Source organism: Acartia tonsa, chromosome 15, assembly GCF_053477335.1.
Source record: "Acartia tonsa isolate MP-2025a chromosome 15, ASM5347733v1, whole genome shotgun sequence".
Classification (NCBI taxonomy): domain Eukaryota; kingdom Metazoa; phylum Arthropoda; class Copepoda; order Calanoida; family Acartiidae; genus Acartia; species Acartia tonsa.
In genome coordinates this window covers 2,228,952-2,251,043 of record NC_137274.1, presented here as the reverse complement: position 1 = coordinate 2,251,043, position 22,092 = coordinate 2,228,952, and the positions used below count along the sequence as shown (strand labels likewise).

The 22,092-nt window shown below is 32.8% G+C and overlaps 1 protein-coding gene across 3 annotated transcripts in view; it reads left to right on the top strand.

Annotated features, from left to right (window-relative positions):
- The first annotated feature begins 220 nt into the window (after positions 1-220).
- LOC145307369 (uncharacterized) overlaps positions 221-22,092 on the top strand; it is a 126,916-nt gene continuing 105,044 nt past the window's right edge. For 2 of the 3 annotated variants that reach the window (XM_080149752.1, XM_080149753.1), the window contains exons 1-13: positions 228-349; positions 1,266-1,316; positions 1,533-1,953; positions 2,194-2,283; positions 17,447-17,545; positions 17,725-17,823; positions 17,995-18,093; positions 18,262-18,360; positions 18,532-18,630; positions 18,797-18,895; positions 20,097-20,195; positions 20,367-20,465; positions 21,470-21,568. In XM_080149752.1, the coding sequence (XP_080005878.1) occupies positions 332-349; positions 1,266-1,316; positions 1,533-1,953; positions 2,194-2,283; positions 17,447-17,545; positions 17,725-17,823; positions 17,995-18,093; positions 18,262-18,360; positions 18,532-18,630; positions 18,797-18,895; positions 20,097-20,195; positions 20,367-20,465; positions 21,470-21,568 (1,471 nt within the window). In that variant the 5' untranslated portion in view covers positions 228-331. Of the gene's footprint in view, positions 350-1,265; positions 1,317-1,532; positions 1,954-2,193; positions 2,284-17,446; positions 17,546-17,724; positions 17,824-17,994; positions 18,094-18,261; positions 18,361-18,531; positions 18,631-18,796; positions 18,896-20,096; positions 20,196-20,366; positions 20,466-21,469; positions 21,569-22,092 lie in introns of all 3 variants that reach the window. The other variant, XM_080149749.1, reaches the window with a different exon arrangement.

The window sequence follows — 22,092 nt, the reverse complement described above, 5'->3', positions numbered from 1 at the left end:
AAAATGAAAATAATTCCTCTTTTAGGAAAATACTATTCTTGTTAAATTTTAGTTTAAATGAAGCCCCAATTATATAAGGACGCATTAGTACCATCTTGACTGCCTTTCTATCTATCACACTGTAGTACCAACTTGACTGCCTATCTATCTATCACACTGTAGTACCATCTTGACTGCCTATCTATCTATCACACAGTTGTACCATCTTGACTGCCTATCTATCTATCACACAGTTGTACCATCTTGACTGCCTATCTATCTATCTATCTCTCTATCACGCAGTAGTTCCAGTTTTACTACCTAGTTATATATAACCAGTGTAGACGTCAACATGAGATGGCTCAACTGTGTATGTTAAAGTTTTTTGTTCATTTCTAATAAAACAAGGATGACAACATCCAAAAGTTGTGAAGCAAAAAACATTTAAAGATATTTTTAAAGAAACATATAATGGGATGATAAATACTAATCTAGAAATTTATTTTTGTTGCTATTACCAAAAAATTTTTTGGACAGATGGACATTACAATTTTAGCTGCAATTATATAACATATATGTCCCTAGAATCCTCCAGTTGCACTTGGGATTGGAGGGAGAAGGGGGAGTCAATTTATCATTTTTTATTTTAATTTTAAATAGTAAATATTTTTTTAATGGGGGGGGGTGAGTATTTTTTTCCATGGGCGACTTTTCTTGAGAGGGTGGTTGAACATTTTTATGTGATATAATTATCCTATTTATTTGATTCTTGGAATGCTGATTCCTATTATAATAAGGTAAAAGCAAAGCATCTCTTTAATCAAATCCTTAAAATGTGAGTGTGTCCATACACAGTATCCTGTATTTAATCAGTTTGCCAAAAATTTACTTACAATTTTGTTTCAGCTTATTCAGTTTTGACACTCTACAATGTTATTTGTCCTACAGTTTCAGAGCTTTGCTTTTATGGATGTGGCATCTTTTTTTATGTTCATTTTAGTTTTTTTTAACACAATGTATGATTATTTAGCATAAAAAAATTTTAGAATTTATTTTTTTTATTTTGGGGAGATTTCTGTGAAATTATAATTAAAAAACAAAAGATTAAAACCAATTTTTTTTAGCTTAGCAAGGTTGAAGACCTGGGCTAACAAAACCAGAATTAATAATAGCAGAATAATTAATAGGGCAGAAAGCCAAAAAGTTTTTTAAAAATTCACCTCAGTTTTGAAGCCTTACTGGAAAATATTTATCAACTTAAAATATTAATATTTTTTTCTTTTAAGGTCTTCCTGCTGTTACTTGTGTATCCAATTATATCTTGTGCCCCTGTACAGGTACTTTAATAATAATTAATGGCTACACCCCCAGAGGCTTCTAGGGGTATATTAGGTTGAAGTCACCCCCACCACATTAATTTTTTTCTATTTTTTTATTTTGGGAAACAATTTAATCTAGAGGTGATTTCTCTTACAGGGGTGGTACACACAGACACACATCTGTTATACAAGGATTAATCAAAATATGACATAGCAAATTATGTTTGTTTGTAGGAAAAAACTGAAGTTTCTTGTTCTGAAGACACCACACTAGCTGAACCTGATACAACAACTCCTGAGAACACCACACTAGCTGAACTTGATACAACAACTCCTGAAGACACCACACTAGCTGAACTTGATACAACAACTCCTGAAGACACCACACTAGCTGAACTTGATACAACAACTCCTGAAGACACCACACTAGCTGAACTTGATACAACAACTCCTGAAGACACCACACTAGCTGAACTTGATACAACAACTCCTGAAGACACCACACTAGCTGAACCTGATACAACAACTCCTGAGGACACCACACTAGCTAAACTTGATACAACAACTCCTGAAGACACCACACTAGCTGAACCTGATACAACAACTCCTGAAGTTACTACAATAACTGAAGTAGAAGCTAGAAATATGGAGTTAGGTAATGTATAGTTTATTTTAATTATTTCAAAAATAATCTTCACCACATACAAGAAACAAATAGTTTTCTTTATTTTTATCTTATGTTAAAATGTGTATCTGTCAAAGAAGATTTTGTAAATAGCAGAAAATTTTTTTACCAAGTTTTCAGGAATCTTAGTGTAGGTGCAGGATAGGTCTTTTCATTCAAGATAAATCAACTCTTCTTGGGTGCAAAACCAATAGTTTTATTTTTCATTAGGTTTGATTGAAGCATCTGAGGCTGGAAATACAAGTGAAGTGATAAAGCTGTTAAGCAGAGGAGTCAACATTGATGCTTATGATAATGAAGGTAAAGATTAAGATTTATTATGCATTCCTTTAAATTCAATTATTTAAATGAATTTTGCTAAATACAAAGTAGAACAATGTTTGTCTGTTTGTTTGTCCATGTTTGTATGTCAAGTAAAGGAGAGTTTGACATTATTTTATCAAGTATGCCAATATTTTATCAAACAAAGCAGAATGACAAAAAAAATATAAAAATGAGGATAAATTTTACATTTTTTTCAATTTATTTCATTTAAATCAATCTTTAAATTTACAACTTAATGTGAATAAAATTGCAGCTGCGTCCCTGGCATCTAGGGGCTCACTATTCCAAGTGGTATAAAAGATAAAAAAAATCCATAAAACCATTAAAATTTTAAAGAAGGTGTCCCAACTTTTTTTATTTTCATTAAAATAGCTAGTCAGTATTTTTAGTAAGTTGTAGATGTAAAATTTTCCATAGAATTTAGTTATGCAATTTTTTTTTTGTAGACTTCTTATTTTTAAAGTAATTTAAGTTTAAAGAAAAAAAATTTGGTCAGTTTTAAGGTACTAAAACACAACAAAAAAAAAGAAGAAAATTGCCATTATAAACAAAAACAGTAATTTTTTTTAATTTTCTTTGATTTGACACCTTACTTTTTTAATTCTGTCGGGTAATTATTGAAAAAATTGATTTTTTTAAACCTCGGTTTAATCAAAACTTTGAACATAAATATATCCTAACACAGGCATAAAAAATATGTGTTCATATATACCTTTAGAATCAGAAAAATATTACGAATCCATTGTAAGCAAAATTGAAAAAAAGTAAAAAAAAATTTTATTAAAATGTCCTAACATATTGTATTATACAGGCAACACTTACTTTACCCCCTTCCCATTTTTACTCCCAAAACAAGGATTTAAGATGGTAAAAGGGAATGGGGGGGGGGAGTAAAGGTTGCCTTTATAATATAATATTTTCATTTAATTTCTTTTATTGCAGTTTATTTACTATTTTGTAAACTTTTTATTTCAATTTTGCTTAGAATGGATTTGTAATATTTTTCTCATTCTAAAAGTATATATAAACACCTATTTCTAATGCCTGTGTTATGATATATTTAAGTAAAAAGTTTTCATTATCTTGGGTTCCAAAAAACAGATTTTTCTAATAATACTTAACAGAATTAAAAAAGTAAGGTGTCAAATTAAAGATCTTGTTGTTCATATTTATTTTTGTTCATAATGGCAATTTTCATCTTTTTTTGTTGCGTTTTTGTACCTTAAAACCCACTTAATTTAAAAAAAAACTTAAATTACTTTACAAATAAGAGGTCTACAAAAAAACCGATTGCATATCTAGATTCTATGGAAAATTTTACATCTACTATTTACTAAAAACACCGGCTAGCTGTTTTAAATAAAAATCAAAAAGTTAAGACACCTTTTTTAAAGGATATAATTGATTGCTGGACTTTTATGGTTCTATAATCATTGGTACTAAACACACCCTGATGATTTTCTTTTTAAAACCTAAATATCGATGAAATAGATCTTCAGCTCTCTCCTTCTCTCAAGTGCGCCTAGAGGCATTGAAGGTCGTAGCTGCTAGTTTATATACATAGATTATTTCAAAAGTTAGGAAAAGCATATTTTGACAAGTAAAGCAGAGTATGCCAATAATCACCCAAGTAAAACAAAGTATGCCAATGTTCCCCCAAGTAAAGCAGAGTGTGACAAAACAGGGTATTGGCACACTCTGCTTGATTTGATCCGTAGAATGTTATGCATACTGTTAGAATCGTCATTAACACTATATTTTGAAAATATAAGTGCTATTTGTAGTTCAGGAGCTTTGTTGAAAAATAGGAGAAAAATACATAATGGTTAAAAAAATATTTTTAAATAATTAAAATATAAATTTCCCAGAACAGGTTTTCCAAATATATTAACTCTTAACGGTCGGAGGGGGGGGGGGGGGGGGCGTTGAACGCCCCCCCCCCCTTCCGGTTTTTTCTATCTCATTTTCTGTGTGTGAAAGATAAAGAGCCCAAACTGCGTGACTTTTTAAGTATGGGTATGACACATAACTGAGAGTTGGAATTTTTTGAATATCTCCATCCTGGCGGGCACAGGATGCCAGCAAACCTGGCAGGGTCATCCAGGTAAAGAGCAAAAATATTTTTTTGACTAAAACAAAGCATTTTATCATACCAAAATACTAAAATATTCTCTAGTAGTACATCCTTATATGAAATACAGGTGTTCAAGTCACTTTCAGGTTCCAGGTATGATCCTGCAGGTCCTGATCCTCCAGGTCTCCAGAAATCTTTATAAAGCTCCTGTGGCCGCAATTTTTGACTTAGAGACTTTAAATTTTAAACTTAAGCTTTTCTTACATGTCTACATCACGTATTAAAAGATCCGCCGCCGTTTTCCCACCGACCACCAACTTCGGCGGCTGGCAGCTGCCAAGTACAGTTCAATATATATATATATAAGCTAAACATGACCAAATGGGTCCTCAAGGACCGAACCAAAGCGCATGGCTGCATGGCCTATTCTATTGTGGGGTTCGTAGGCCCTGAAGACAATGACAATTGGATGAATGTTAGGGAGGCTACCTTAACTGAATATTAAAAAACTTTATTGAAAAATTTACCTTTATCCCTGATTTATTTAAGTCGTTAGAACCCCTCCACAAGTCATCATCCAATCTAGCAGGAATTAACAGAAGTACATTACCAGGCGTTGCTCAAACGCCAAATCCCGACAACAATTTTGTTAGGGAATGCTTTATGTGGGGCTAAAGATGAGATTCCGATTTCGCAAGGGATGCCCCAAAATGGGACGTTAAAAGTGATTTCGATAATTTCTTTGCTAATTTATGGAGAATGGCAAAAACATACAGAATTAGCAACCCAATCTTGTTTAAAGATATCTTATATCATTGTATCTATGACTCAAAAGGTGAAAAGCTTGGGGATCTAACTACCCCTGAGAAAAATCAAGCCTTATCTGCCCTAAGTTACTATCTAATGATTCGTAGGTTGGTCACCCCCTTTAGCGACCCTGAGGTGGCCACTTAATATTTCTACAATTTAAAACAGTAGGCTAATCAACCCCTTGATACTTTCTTCCAGAAAGAAACTAATTGTGTTTAGACTTATGAACCCCAGAACCGTAGGGAAAAAACAGTGGAAGAAATTCTACCTAAACGTCAGCAAGAACTTGCTGTATTCCAACCTCGCGGTAGACATGGCAAACTACGTCGAAAATATGCAATTTTTGGACGACTACAACGCCTTCCTTAATAAGCTGGTCACAACCGGACAATTCGGATAATTCGGGCCATGTCTCCAAGGAGAATTTATCAGCCTGCTACTCTCAAGCAATGGAAATGTTCTTACCCACTAATGCTGCGGAAACGAAAAAACACCCAATCATTAGCATAGTAGAAACTGATAACACCCCTGCCAACACTAACATGGCAGTGTATAAAAACGAGGGGGCTAATACTTGTCCCTATCCATGAAATGCCAATAAATGCATTTAAATCTTTGAAAATAAACAATATATCCCCTAGCTTGCTTAACTTGCAAATTCCTTAGCTATTTTATTTCCCCTACTAAGCACAAATAAATGGTGCGATAATTCTACAACAACAATTTGTTATTTTTCATGAGTAAACATTGCAAAAATGAATAACCTTCCCATTTTCCCTTTACCTCCCCATCACGGACTAGATAAAGAAAAGGGAAAGGAAGCAATCCTAGGAGCATCATGCATGCATCATTTCCATTAAAACTTTTTATTTATAATTTTAATTCAAAAAATATTATCAGTACAAAGTCGAAGATCATCAAGTGAATTAGTAGCTAATCCGCCACTATCGTTTAGTTTTTATTTTTAATCACTAGAGGGACTTTTATGTATTGAATGTAATCGACTAGTATATAAGAAACCGAATTCATAATTCAGTAATATTCAGTTGCAATTTCATTGTTGAGTTTATCTACACAGTTTTAAAATATTTTCTGTAACTGATTTTCAGCAATAATGTAAATATATGTATATAAGTATTATTTTGTTGTGCACTTAATTAATATTTGAAAACTTTCTAGTTTATATTTATATCAGTAATCATTTTGAATATAAATAGTAAAGCAATTGACAAATTGATTCAATCTAAATCTTTACTGTTCATTCAACACGTCTTTGAAGCTGCATTACAGCCATAATCATAATTTAAAAAAAAAATTACAAAGTAATAATTTTAGTTAACTTTTTCCTCACTAGGAGGACCCTTTTTGTTTTAAAATCTATATAAAGACAATAGGATAACTAGGATTAAGGCCAGTCAAGTGTGAGCAGTGACCACAAATCATTTCTCATTTTTTAAAGCTGACTTTTAGCTACAAACTTAATCTTTTGAGTACGTTTTATACTCGTTAGAGGGAACTCAAGTCCCATTTATATAAATACTGGTTAAGATCCTAAATAGAAACAGTCTGTTTTTAACTTCTTGTTAGTAAGAAGCTGTTAACATATTTTTGAGCTGTATTTCAGCATTAATAGGCAATTATCAAAGTTTTTGATTTAATTAGGCCCCACTAGGAGAAAAAATTTAAAAAAGTTTTCTATTTAAACGCTTACATTCACCCCTAATGTAACAGAATTTTCTAATACTTCTACCATTAGGGCTTGTTAAATTTTGTAAGCTATATTTTAGCATTTGTGAATTAGATAAATCATAAGTTAGTTAAAAATCACACCACTAGGTGTCCAATCTAAAGTAAACGCTATATAAAATGATCGCATATAAAAATTAACAACAGTATCTTGTAGTAATCATACCAGTATCCTTCTTTGGAAATTTCTTAAGCTACATCTTAGTGCTAAAAATACCTAAGGAGGGGGGGGGGGGGCTATTTCTCTAAATTTATGTATATGTGCAAAGTTAAAAATTACTTCAGTCAAATTTTGGTTGGAGGTTCTTGTCATAAATTGATATTTTTGAAGCTGCAGCGCAGTACATTAAAACTTGAACAGTTTTTTTTATATAAGTATATATTAAAATCAAAAACTTAACTGAACCCGAAAATTATATAAAATAGTCTTAACAATAAACCATACCCTACAAACATTGCAATTTCTAAAAAATTCTAATAGTAATTTGTACTTACTATATAAAGATGGGTTCCGTGAAGATTATCATTCATTGGTCAGGTGTATTGGTATTATTGAAAACATGCACCTCTGGTTTCACTCGCAATGCTGACCTATAAATAATCAGTAATTAAGATTAGGGTATTTTATATTCAATCTAAATAATGCCTATCTGTTCTAAATTAAAAGTAATCAATCCTGTAGGGGGTGAATTTTTGCAAAATGCACTTATTGATACCGGAAACAATTTTTGGTCACTTATTTCCAAAGAAATTCTGGAGGATAAGAAAATCAGTTTTACCCCCGCAAACCTTAGTGCATTATCAGTAGATTTAAAACCGGTAAATATAATAGGACATTTTCATTCACAATTCAGTATTATTGGATCAAATCAATTATTTGAAGAAACCTTTTATGTGCCTGAAAACACTTCAAAAATTATTAACCAATGTTATGAATTCCTTAAGATGAACCGTATTAATCTATTACTAGATAAGCTTTTTTTTGCAAGAGCTCCTTTCTGGAGAATTTATCCCAATAGAAAACGGATCCCCCCCGATCTGTAAGGGTTAAGATTTAGAAGCTTTATCGTACGCACTGACTCCATTTCATTGGTCCACTACATAAAATGGGCAAAGGGGACAATAAACGGCGTTACATTTAGATGGATAGTATTTATCCAAAGCTTCTACTTTGAGGTAATACATAGGAAAGGGAAACTACACACAAATGCGGACAACCTGTCCAGGGGACAATTTTTATGTAAAGATCATAGGGAAAATAATTGCGAGAAATGCATTAACCAATTTACCTTGGATCCATATAAGTTGGACTGTCCTCTGCAGGACCAGATATTCTCAGTACACACATCCTTGGAAAGGGATATTGATGAAACATGGCAAACTGAAACACAAAAAGATCAAATTTTATTTGATATTTGTAGGTGGGTACTAGAGAAAAAACAATTATCAGTGTTTGAAAAGTCTGAGCTGACCGGCCGGAAAGAAGTTCTTTTTAAACTAATACATTTATATGTCATGAAGGTTTATTAATATTCAGACAACCCCTTAGCAATGGAACTTTTATTGAAAGACCGGTAGTACCCATTGGATTGTATAATAAAATCTTTGACCTGGTGCATAACACAATGACCGGTCACAAGGGTATAAATGAAACGGTCCATAAAATAAACAAAAGATTTTTTATGGTTGGTGTCACAAAGTTTGTAGAGTCACAAGTACATAATTGCATAATATGCTTAAGTAAAATAGGACAAGTTCCTAAACAGCCAATTACGCATTCTGCCTTTAGTCATGAAATCTTTGGGCAAGTCTCAGTGGACCTGATTGGTCCACTCACCACCAACTATTTTCAAGGGCAACATGTCTGATACATCTTTATACTAGAATATTTATTCTCTAGGTACGTCATTGCACATTCTATAAAAGATGCCACTGTTGAAAGTACTGTTAAGGTACTACTGGAACAAGTGATTCCAACTTATGGCTTATTTAGGTCGTTAAGAAGTGATAGGGGGACTAATTTTACAGGCGAGGTTTTTCGGATAGTTATGGAAGAGTTGGGAGTGGATACAAAACTTATTCCTCCATGTAATCCAAATAGCAACCCCTGTGAAAGATATAATCAAAGTATTTATGCAGGTTTAAGATCTGATGACCGCTTTGATTGTAAGGATTGGGCAAAGAAATTGGCACTCACAACCTTTGGAATTAACGCATCGAAGTCCCGCAGGACTGGGCATATGCCATTTTATCTAATATTTAAAAGACAACCTACCTTAAGTCTTGATTTTTTCTCCCCAATCTTGAAAAAAGGACAGGATATTGAAAATATATCAAAAATATATTTAGAATTTCAAAACAAATCTAGAAAAGCCTCACAACCATTGTTCATTAACCCTTACAGATCGGCCCCTATTCCCACCTTAATAGATTGGGGGGGGGGGGGGGGGTCATATTGACCCCCCCCTCTATCTCGGCTTCTGTTACAGATAAAGCCGCTCCTTAGCCGCTTTTTAGCGGCCAGCCGCTAAATTTTAAAACAGCTGTATAGCGGCCAATTTTGCAGCTAGGATGACCAAATTTTAGGACAAACTTTTATTTTTCATAACAAAAAAATTACTTTTTTATCATCGCCAAAAAACGGCAAATAACAGAAACCACCATTTTCAGCGGTTACGGCGGTAAAACGGCGGTTGGCGGCGCCAATTAATATTTTTATCTGTTTATTATTGCTCAAGGATTTACCAAAAAAATGAATAGGTCTCTAGCTGTAATAGAAGCCACGATATTCATGATATATGTCTGTAGTAAAAGCCGGACAAAAATCAGTCATAAAGTCGGTCAGGGTGCGGTCAAACAGTCATAACACCACTTTTCGGTTAAGGTCATTGATATCTCAGTATTCACCAAAAAATTTTAGGTTTCTACCATATATACAAAGTCATAATGTAGAAATTAAGATTTATTTAGAATTTTTTTTTAATTTTGGTGCTACCCAACCGACTTTGACCGGACAACACGACCGACACAGACCAGATATCCTAATAAAATCAACTCTTGCCGACGTATAATTACTAAACTTAAAAAGTCATGAAGTCACAACTCTCTATCTTACCTACAAAAAAAATGACATTGAAAAAATAGAGGGGGGGGGGGGTCAATATGACCCCCCCCCCCCCGTTCTGTAAGGGTTAATGATACTTGTTTCGCTTTTGGGTCAAATCCGATTAAAACAAATCAGGTTGCCAGCAGTGACAAAATTAGGAAAATCAACTCAAAAGTTGAAATCTTTGGGGAAACAATTTCATTTAACGTTTATCCGATCGAAGAAATCGTGCCGTCTGAGGAAATTACATTGTCCATCGACAACACAATTGATAACGATAAGGTTCAGTCTAACACGGAAAATATGAACAACTTTACACACCTAGATAGAGAGGGGGATGATTTTATCGAAATAAACCCCAAACAAGGTATGGAAAGGTATGAAGGGGGAGGGGAAATAGTGGATAAAAATAGCCAAATAATACCTGACATACTGCAATCCAGCAATTTGGAACAGCCAAATCCGGAAACACCGACCAGTCCCAGCCCCCGGGTAGAGGACAGCTTCCTAAGTAAGACAAATCGACCGAATCCTCTTTCTGAATCCCTGAATCCCTGAAAAATTAATTAATATTAATAAACAGAGCATCGTACCTAGGTACATATTAGACGAAGAAAGAAAAACCAGATCACAAGGGGGGGACAACAAAATACATGTGCAAATCGCTTTGCGCAATCCAATTAAAAGGAAAAAATAACTATATATACATTACTAAAACTATCTGGTAGACTGTACATATTTAGTATTTAAAATGTATATATATATATGTACGTATATATTACATAATTTTACAAATAAAAAGCTGTAAATGAATATGACAAGATTAACATTTTTTAGAATAAATAGGACAGAACAAAAATAAAATGCAGCCTCATATGTTGAAACAACCTGGAGATCAAGGCATTTTTATTTGGGATATACTGGGTTTAGCAATGATTATAGTAAATCTGGAAGCATCTGAAATAGTTCAGGTGGATGCTACCCAATGTATTGCAGATAAAATTCCGCGCCTAAAAATCTCCCAAGGCGCAGCATTTTTTAATGTTTTGAATATCGAACAAAAGCAATTTCACCTGCTGCAAAAGGTGGACAAAAAAATTATACCTGGTATACATTGTGCCTTTCCGCAGTAGTACACACTTCTCTTATTGCGGCCAACTTCCATGTTCAGACTGCAGCGCCAGTTCTCGTTGAAATTCTGCGGCTATTATCTTACGAAGATTGCCAGGGGATGTTTGACACTAAAATATTAAATTATGAGGGAGTAACAATGTCAGTCTATGACCATCAAATGTCCTATACCAGGATTATCATTAACAGAAGTTTAACTTACCCTAATGACCTACTTAACGGCATCGACCCCACATGTGAAGGTCATGGTGTAATAATTAACAATGTTTTTATTCCCAATACATTTGACGAAAAACAAATAGGGGTACAAGCTGAACCCATTGAATTATTACAAACTTATTCTGGTTGTTACCTGGAAAGTCATTGGGTAGAATCCGACTGCCTTGACCATAATTTAAGGCTGGGTTATGACCGCATTATTTCTAATTCTAAGTCTGAAAATACAAAAAAATACTTTTCTCACTGGAGAACAATAGATATTTTCAATATATCTTTGTTTACATTTGAAGGTGAAAAACAGGGTGACCAAAAATATTTAGTAATGGATCCCCAACTCACCTTAGCCCTGGAAATCAAAAATAAAAGTCATTTTCAAGATTTAATTCCAGAGTTGTATTATTTTCACACCAATATTGATAACCTAATGATATGGTTTACAACTCAGTGAAACCATACTTTCCGTTACTGAGTGCTAAAGAAAAAGATGATATGATGCCTTTAAAAATATCATACTCATATCAGCAGTATAGTAAATTGATTTTTCCAGGGCAACATTGCTTACAAAGTCATTTTTTGTCCAAAAGTAACAATCAAATACTTGTTGATCATTAATATTAATCTTGTATCGCTAACTGCTCTATACTGAGACACGTCTGTCTGTGAATCGACTATAAGTCAGTACCAACAGATTTTGTTATGTTGAAGAAGTTTAGAAACCAAACATTACTGAATATTGTAAAAGTAATAAATTTATTCCCATAACTGAAAAGACATGTTATTTTTTCCCATTTTTGTATATATTAATTGCTAACTGACTTGATTTAATTTCTCAGGAACCATCTTTACATTGTGTTTAGGATTAAAATAAAAGCCTTGCTTTAATTATTGTACATCCATATATAACAGATTTATATACAAATTTATTCAAAGAATAGAATTTGTGTGCTCTATATCTTATTCCATTCAATTAGATATAATCTAAGCAAGAATTTTACCCCGAAATAAAAAAAAACCTTAATATCTGTAAAAACTTTCTCAATCAATAGTAAAAACTTTAAAATCCCCCAATTATGTGGATGCCTATTTGTATTTTTAGCTATGTAGTATGATTCTGAAAGTGTCAGAGTATATTTTTAGGTTTACCTTTTAAGAATAGGTTAAAGAAAGTTAAATTTTTTAAATGACTTACTTTTGAATTAGCCTTGATAATTACATCCTTCACTTTTAATTACTTCTCTGAGCTCTTGGTTCAATCACTTATCCCCAATCTAAAAAAAAACTTTCCACATTTTCTTCACCCTTAAAAGTCTTTTTATTTCACCACCTTATTTGGTAGAAGGGAGGGCCAGGGGAAAGGGGGCGTTGAATGCTCCATCCTGTTATCTCAGCTAATATTAGAGATAAAAAGCTTGGACTTTATCTCAACAATTTTTAATACACTAGTGGCTTCGCCCCTAGCCTCTAGGGGCTTCGCCCCATGAGGTAATGGAAAGTCAACCCTCCAGAATAATTTTATAGTTATATTTTCAAAAAAGTTATTCTTTGCCGAATTACTCTTTGGTAAAATTAAACCCAGGTTGTGCGCCGTATATCTCGTACGGGGTGAGCATAAGCTAAGTACCCTGTATGCGGCACAAGCTCTGATAGTCCCACTGATTGGACCACATATACACAAAAATTGAAAACTCTCCTCTGTAAATTTTATTTGATACCTATAATTGCAACAACTTTTTAAAGATGTCAATTTTTAAAAGTTACAAAAAGCCCAAAAATTTCAATTCGTAAAAATTAAACCCAGGTTGTTCACCGTATATCTCGTACGGGGTGAGCATAAGCTAAGTACCCTGTATGCGGCACAAGCTCTGATAGTCCCACTGATTGGACCACATATACACAAAAATTGAAAACTCTCCTCTGTAAATTTTATTTGATACCTATAATTGCAACAACTTTTTAAAGATGTCAATTTTTAAAAGTTACAAAAAGCCCAAAAAAATTTTTTGGTTAATTTTTTTTTTTTTTTGGGGGGGGGGTTCATGGGGGGCTTCGCCCCATGGTGCAGTGGGGTATCCCCAACCCAATTACTGGTTTTTGTTTACAAAAATAAAAATAAAATAAAAAATGTGGAAATAGGGATTTTTTTATTTTTAGGGGTGTTTGGGTGTCCCACCTTCCTAAAATATAGCCTAAAACCACCAGAGGACCAGTAGGTATATTCCCAGAAGAGTAGAGCCCAATTTGTTCAGCAGTTACTGAGATTTTACAAAAAATGTAAAAAAAAAATTGGGGGGGGGAGTGGTTTTTTTAGTTTTTTGGGGGGTTGGGGGTGTCCCACCCCCCAGGAAAATAGCTTAAAACTATCGCAGGACCAGTAGGTATAATCCCTGAAGAGTAGAGCCCAATCGGTTCAGCGGTTACTGAGATCTTAAGCTTCAGACGGACAGACAGACGGACAGACAGTCAGACAGACAGACATCAAGCTACTTTGTATTATAGATGAATATGTCTTTATACAAAATGAATAATATCTGATATCATTAATTAGTCATATTTATGATTTCAAAATATATTTTATTAATATATTGATTGCTAGATATGAAACAATGCTTTGTTTTTTAAAATGTAGTTTAGAGAAGCATTTTCTGAGATAAGCATTTTTCGAGATAGGCGTTAAATAAGATTATGACACATAATTGATGGTCCCAAGAATAACTCAATTTTAAATTTCCAATTATGATATTATCAATTGCCTTTATGTAACTTGTTCAGTGGTTATATTACATTTTATCATACATATACAAAGCAATTAACTGATAACGTCATATATCTGAAGCCATGTAGATATGTAGATATTTATATAAATTTTTAAATAAATGAAAAAATGAATATCCAGGTACCATTATCACTGATATTCTTTTCCATATATGGCTTTATTTCTGTGACCATCGGGAGAAAATTTTAATCTATCCGTAGATAGCAATTTCAACATTTTTTGGTTAGTTTAATAGGGTACATAACAAAATCTTTTGTTTTACTTTAAATTTGCAAGTAAACCCCCCAAAAACCCCCAAAAACAAAAAAACCCCAACCCCTCAAAAACTTTATTTACATTTTTTGTAAAACTCAGCAACTACGGATCAAATTGGGCTTTACCCTTCTGGGAATATACCTACTGGTCCTCTGGTGGTTTTAAGCTGTTTTCTTAGGTGGGTAGGAACCCAACCCCCCCTCCCCCATAAAATTAAAAAATCCCCACTTTAAAAATTTTTAATTTTAGAATTTTTATAAACAAAAACAAGAAATTTTGAGGGGGGAACCCCACTGCAACATGGGGCGAAGCCCCCATGAAACCCCCCCCCCCAAAGAAAAAAAATTTAAATGCGAACAACCTAGGTTTAATTTTACAAATTGAAATTTCACAACCTGGGTTTAATTTTACCACAGAGTAATTAAACAACTTTTTTGAATATTTCTATTTAACCCTTAACAGTCGGGCCCCTTGCCGCACCTTAATCAGTCGGGGGGGGGGGGGCGTTCAACGCCCCCCCTCATTATCTCAGTTCCTATTAGAGCTAGAGGGCTAAAAAATTTTGTGCAAGTCCCCTGTGTTATGGTGAATTTCCGACCTTAAGTAAGTCAAGGTCAATTTTCGCTTCCTTCACCCTTTTATTTAACAACCTTTGTTTTTAGGTTCTTTTTTACTTAAAAATTTCAAACGGCTGTAATTTTTTTTTTTTTAAAGCTAGAAGAAAATTTTTTTTGCAGAAAATGTTTATTTTTATTTAAATTTTATATTTGAAATATCAAAACATAAGTTTCAGCGGCCACAGCTGTACTTGGCAGCTGCCAGCCGCCGCAGTCGGCGGTCGGCGGGAAAACGGCGGCGGATCTTTATGAAATTTTAATACATTATGTGGACATGTAAGAAAAGCTTAAGTTTAAAATTTGAAGTCTCTAAGTCAAAAATTGCGGCCACAGGAGCATTTTAAAGATTTCTGGAGACCTGGAGGATCAGGACCTGCAGGATCATACCTGGAACCTGAAATTGACTTGAAGACCTGTATTTAATATAAGGATGTACTACTAGAGGATATTTTAGTATTTTGGTAAGATAAAATACTTTGTTTAAGTCAAAAACAAATTTTTGTTCTTTACCTGGATGACCCTGCCAGGTTTGCTGGCATCCTGTGCCCGCCAGGATGGAGATATTCAAAAAATTCCAACTCTCAGTTATGTGCCATACCCATACTTAAAAAGTCAAGCAGTTTGGGCTCTTTATCTTTCACACACAGAAAATGAGATAGAAAAACCCGGATGGGGGGGCGTTCAACGCCCCCCCCCCGACCGTTAAGGGTTAAGAGGGTTGAGTTACCATTACTTTATAGGGCAAAGCCCCTAGAGGATAGGGCGAAACCGCTAGTACTCAAAATTATACTTTTCTATACAGCCACATATAACCGGACTTTTTCTAAATTGTAAACAAATGAATATAAAAATGTCAATTCTAAAGATTTTATTAACTTTTAAAAATTGGGAAGTAAACTAGGTATATGAATATTAGTTCATTGAATAAAATTGCCACCATCATCAATCACCGCCTCTACCTGCCTCCTCAACTGCCAGCAGACCCAGGTCAGAATGTACCTGTCCAAGCTGGCGAAGTTCTCCTTGATAGTGGCAATGAGTGGGGTCTTTTTGTTATGGGTACATCTATTGATACATGCTTCAATGTAGCCTCTGGCTCAAAAGTCAATTGAATTAAGATTGGGCTGCTGGGAGGCCCCATTTCCTTAGGAACGTGAGTAACCGCAGGATCCAGATTCACCCAACTTTCAAGCTAACATTTGACACGAATGATGTTTTATACCTTTCTGGAAATGGTATAAAGATTCAGCTAGGGTTGTCAGCGCAATCCATAGTCTAAAATGAGTTTTTAGGTTCCATATGGGTCTCTAACGTTGAGAACCAAGAAATTTTCACAATTTTTGATGTTTTTGTCATCTCTAAATCTGCCACATTTCTCTTTACCAAAGTACTACATCCAAGCCATTTTAGATAGAGAGAAAAATTTTATTCTAGTCTTACTTATGTATCTAACAATATCCCCAGCAAGTTTCATTACTCTACCTCATCTACAGATGGGCTGAGGTCTGATTTAGTGGGATCCAGATTAAACCACCGGCGCATTTCGAATCTGCCTTGTTGAACATAAGTGCGGCCAGCTCGGAATACGAAGTGCTAAAAGGTCATTTCCTAAGCTTTAAGTGGAGTCAAACATCCTGATTGGTCAAGTAGTTTTGACACTATGGCCGTTAAAAAAAAGTCCGTTTATATTTGGTGCACCCTGTATATATTTCTCTGTGTATCTATAATTCTACTGTCTATAATACAAATTAGCTTCATGTCTGTCCATCCGTTCCTCTGTCTGTCAATCTGTCCCTTAAGACCTCAGTAACCACTGAACCGATCAGATTTTACTATTCAGGGTATATACCTGTTGGTCCTGTGGTGGTTTTAGGCTATTTTCTTGGGGGGGTGGGACAACAAAAACTAAAAAAAACCATTACCCCTAAAAAATTAATTTATATTTTTTTGTAAAATCCCAGAAACTGCTGATCAAATTGGGCTCTACCCTTCTGGGAATATACCTACTGGTCCTCTGGTGGTTTTATGCTATTTTCTTAGGGGGTGCGGCACCCCAACCACTCAAAAATAAAAAATCTCCACTTTCAAAATTTGAAATTTTTGAAAACAAAAACCAGTAATTGGGGTGTGGGAACCCCATAGCGACATGGGGCAAAGCCCCCAGGAATCCCCAGCCAAAATAATTTGGAAAATTTTAATTTTTGTGTATGCGAACAACCTGGGTTTCATTTTTACGAATTGAAATTTTTGTGCTTACAACGCACAACCTAGGTTTAATTTCACCACAGAGTAATTAAACGAAGAATAACTTTTAAGAATATTTCTATTTAGGAGGGTTGACTAAAGAGGCTAGGGGCCAAGCTAGTAAACTATATGATATATAATAAATCTCATATATTTATATCTAGGATTGACCAGTCTTATGAAGGCAGCAAAGTATGGACGTACTGAAGTTGTGAAGCTCTTAATACAACATAGAGCTTCTGTCAATGCCAAGGATAATGATGGTTAGTTACATAATATTATTATAATACTGTGTTTACATCAAATATATTTATCGAACTATCTTACTATATTTATACATATATTACAAAATTATACTTTTCTATATACATTTCCCTGTGTATCTCTAATTCTATTCTAAACTACTCTTATAATATAATAAATCTAATATATTAATATCTAGGAAGTACCAGTCTTTTGTATGCAGCAAGGGAGGGACACTATGAAGTTGTGCAGCTCCTATTAGAACATGGAGCTGACATCAACGCCAAGGATATAATTGGTTAGTTACATAATATTATTATAATACTATATTTCCATCACATATATCTATCTATCTATCTTACTATACATATATTACAAAATTATACTCTTCTATATATAACTCCCTATGTATCTATAATTCTACTCTAAACTTCACCATATATAATAAATCTAATATATTTATATCTAGGTAAGACCAGTCTTATTGAGGCAGCAAGGCATGGACATACTGATGTTGTGAAGCTCTTACTACAACATGAAGCTGATATCAATGCCAAGAATAAATGGGGTTAGTTACATAATATTATAATACTATATTTCCATCACATACATCTATCTATCTATCTCACTATACATATATTACAAAATTATACTTTTCTATATATAACTCCCTATGTATCTATAATTCTACTCTAAACTACACAATATATACTAAATATAATATATTTATATCTAGGATGGACAAGTCTTATGGAGGCAGCATGGTATGGACGTACTGATGTTGTGAAGCTCTTACTACAACATGAAGCTGATATCAATGCCAATGCTAATAATGGTTAGTTACATAATATTATTATAATAATATATTTCCATCAGATATATCTATCTATCTATCTCACTATACATATATTACAAAATTATACTATTCTATATATAGCTCCCTGTGTATCTATAATTCTACTCTAAACTACACAATATATAATAAATCTAATATATTTATATCTAGGATGGACAAGTCTTATGGGTGCAGCAGAGAATGGACGTACTGATGTTGTGAAGCTCTTACTACAACATGAAGCTGATATCAATGCCAAGGACATAAGTGGTTAGTTACATGATATTATTATAATACTATATTTACATCACATATATCTATCTATCTATCTTAATATACATATATTACAAAAATATACTATTCTATATATATTACTCTGTGTATCTCTAATTCTACTCTAAACAATATATAATAAATCTAATATATTTATATCTAGGATTTACAAGTCTTATGTTGGCAGCAACATATGGACACTCTGATGTTGTGCAGCTCTTAGTAGAACATGGAGCTGATATCAATGCCAAGAATATCCATGGTTTGTTACATAATATTATTATAATACTATATTTCCATCACATATATCTATATATCTATCTTACTCTACATATATTACAAAATTATACTATTCCATAAATATTTCCCTATGTATCTATAATTCTACTCTAAACTACAGCATGACCCTCGAAAAAGTATTTTTAAGCATCTGCAGCCCATATTTCTCAATGAATTATAAAAAAATGTATATGTTCTTGTTCTCTGTAGATTTCCACATAAGTAGATATAAAAATATTTTTTTTACATCAATTAACAGCTGAGATTTTTTGAGCCAAAGTTTTGAAAAAGTGGCTGAGGAAAAAGTAACTTTTCAAGAAAAATGTTTTTTTAAAGTGAAATGACGTGTTTTCCTCATAATTTCAATACTTTTTATAAAACTTATATAAAGATGTTTCCAAGAAATTTATTTCATGCTGAAAGCACTTTTTTCACTTGCTCTAAAAGGCATTTTTAGATTAGTGTAAATTGCAAAAACACCCTTACAGAAAAAAAATCCTATAAAAAATAGTAGCAAATTGAAAGTTTACTTAAACAGAAATTAAACACTTTTTATTTTATCAAAATAAGTTAAAAAACCAAAAAGTTACAGCTACAAACTTTTATTAAACGTTTAATAATTTAAATGATTTTTATGTGTCTTAGATTAATTTGATAAGTGGGCGTGAATTTATTGGTAAAGGTTGCGCTAATCCTTCTGGTAATGAGCATAAATTGGGGAGGGGTTTATTTAAGGTCATATTAATAAGTGGGAGATATTATAAGATTTGAGGGAAAATTATTATAAGAAAAATGTATTCAGTAAAATTTGAAAAGTAGTTTTTTATATGTAAAAGTAACGTTTTTAAATGCAATAAAAAATGTATCAATTGTAAACTTGCTCTTCTTTCTTATTTGTTTTTTAACTGGTTGATAAAAAGTAATATACTAATAAAAAAACTAAGAAATTTTTAGCAATATCCAGTTTCTCAAGCACTTTTTCCAAACTTTGGCTTTAAAAATCTCGGCTGTTAATTGATGTAAAAAAAATATTTTGATATCCTTTGATGTAGAAAATTATAGAGAACAAGTACATATGAATCTTTTAATATTTTATTGAGAATTATAGGCTGCAGATGCTTAAAAATACTTTTTCGAGGGTCATGCTGTACACAATATAATAAATCTAATATATTTATATCTAGGAGGGACAAGTCTTATCTGGGCAGCAAGGAATGGACGTACTGAAGTTGTGGAACTCTTATTAGAACATGGAGCTGACATCAAAGATAAGGATAATAGAGGTTAGTTACATAATATTATTATAATACTATATTTCCATCACATATATCTATCTATTTATCTTACTATACATATATTACAAAATTATACTTTTCTATTTATATTTCCCTGTGTTACTCTAATTCTACTCTAAACTACACAATAAATGATAAATCTAATATATTTATATCTAGGAGGGACAAGTCTTATCTGGGCAGCAAGGAATGGACGTACTGAAGTTGTGGAACTCTTATTAGAACATGGAGCTGACATCAAAGATAAGGATAATAGAGGTTAGTTACATAATATTATTATAATACTATATTTCCATCACATATATCTATCTATCTATCTTACTATACATATATTACAAAATTATACTTTTCTATATTTATTTCCCTGTGTATCTATAATTCTACTCTAAATTACACAATTTATCAATCTACCTATCTATCTATCTATCTATCTATCTATCTATCTATCTATCTATCTATCTATCTATCTATCTATCTATCTATCTATCTATCTATCTATCTATCTATCTATCTATCTATCTATCTATCTATCTATCTATCTATCTATCTATCTATCTATCTATCTATCTATCTATCTATCTATCTATCTATCTATCTATCTATCTATCTATCTATCTATCGTCCTTTCTTTCTTTCTTTCTTTCTTTCTTTCTTTCTTTCTATCTATCGTTCTGTCTGTTTATCTATTTATCTAACATTCTATAAAATTTTATAACAGAGAATTTTGGGAGGATATTTCTATCTATCTCTTTAGGAGAGAAGAGGTAACATCTCTCTAAAAATTTTACTTTTTTGTGGGGTAGAAAATTAAGTACTAAATCTTTTGAACTTACTTGTTTCATGGTGATGTGCTTAACTTCTTTTAAACTTAATCCTTAAAAGTCAGACCTCTTTCTGCCCTTTAATTGGTTTTGGGGAAGTGTCCTCCTAACACCTCAGCTCCCAAAAAAAATGTGCATGTCCCCTGTTTAATATAAGTTGGTCTGTCTTATTTTGTTTCCTTCACACTTCAATTTAACAATCTTTATTTTCTAAAATAAATTCTAAATGATAATCCCCCTTCAAACCCAGTGCACACCTTTGATAGAAATATTTTCTTTATAATTTATGAAAAGAAGCTCCCTGTAAAGGAGAGCCATAAATAGACTATTTAGATTCAATATTCATCTTCTTAACTTTTATTCTTTAATGCCCCATTTGTATTCCAAGATTTGACCAATAGTCATATCATTTACATTTCTAATAAATTATAAAATTTCTAGATAAAACAGCTCTAGATTACGCCCTTGAAGAATTTCCATGGGATTCTGAAGAAGCGAAAACCAGAAGAGCTAAAATAGCAGAAATACTTAGAGGACATGGTAAGCTTAATTAATCTATAAATATAATTTGATTATTCTTATATAGTATTATGTGTCTGTCTATCTAAATCTTAAAATTTCAGATAATAAAAAAAAAACATTTATCTGGTTTACAAATTTTTTTTTGTTCCCCTATGATCTGATAAAATATTTATATTAAATAAATGGCCATAACACATAAAGATGCAATGAAAAGAAACAGAATACAAATATAAATAATATTTTATAATGTAGCAGTATACATAGTCAAAACATGCATTATATTAATTAAACAGTATATTAAAAACATAAACATTTATATCCTTATGATAAAGTAACAGTAAGTCTGTCTGCACCAAGGGATCTTACTAATCGCTGAGCCAATATGGTTCTCCTTTACAATGAAGCTTATCATAGGTTCTGGGAAGGTTTATAATTATTTTGGGAGAGGGTACTAAAACCCTCCGAAGAGAAATTACCCCTAGAAAAAAATGACCACCCCACAAAAAAGAAATGAATTAACATTGTATGGGGGGGGGGGGGGG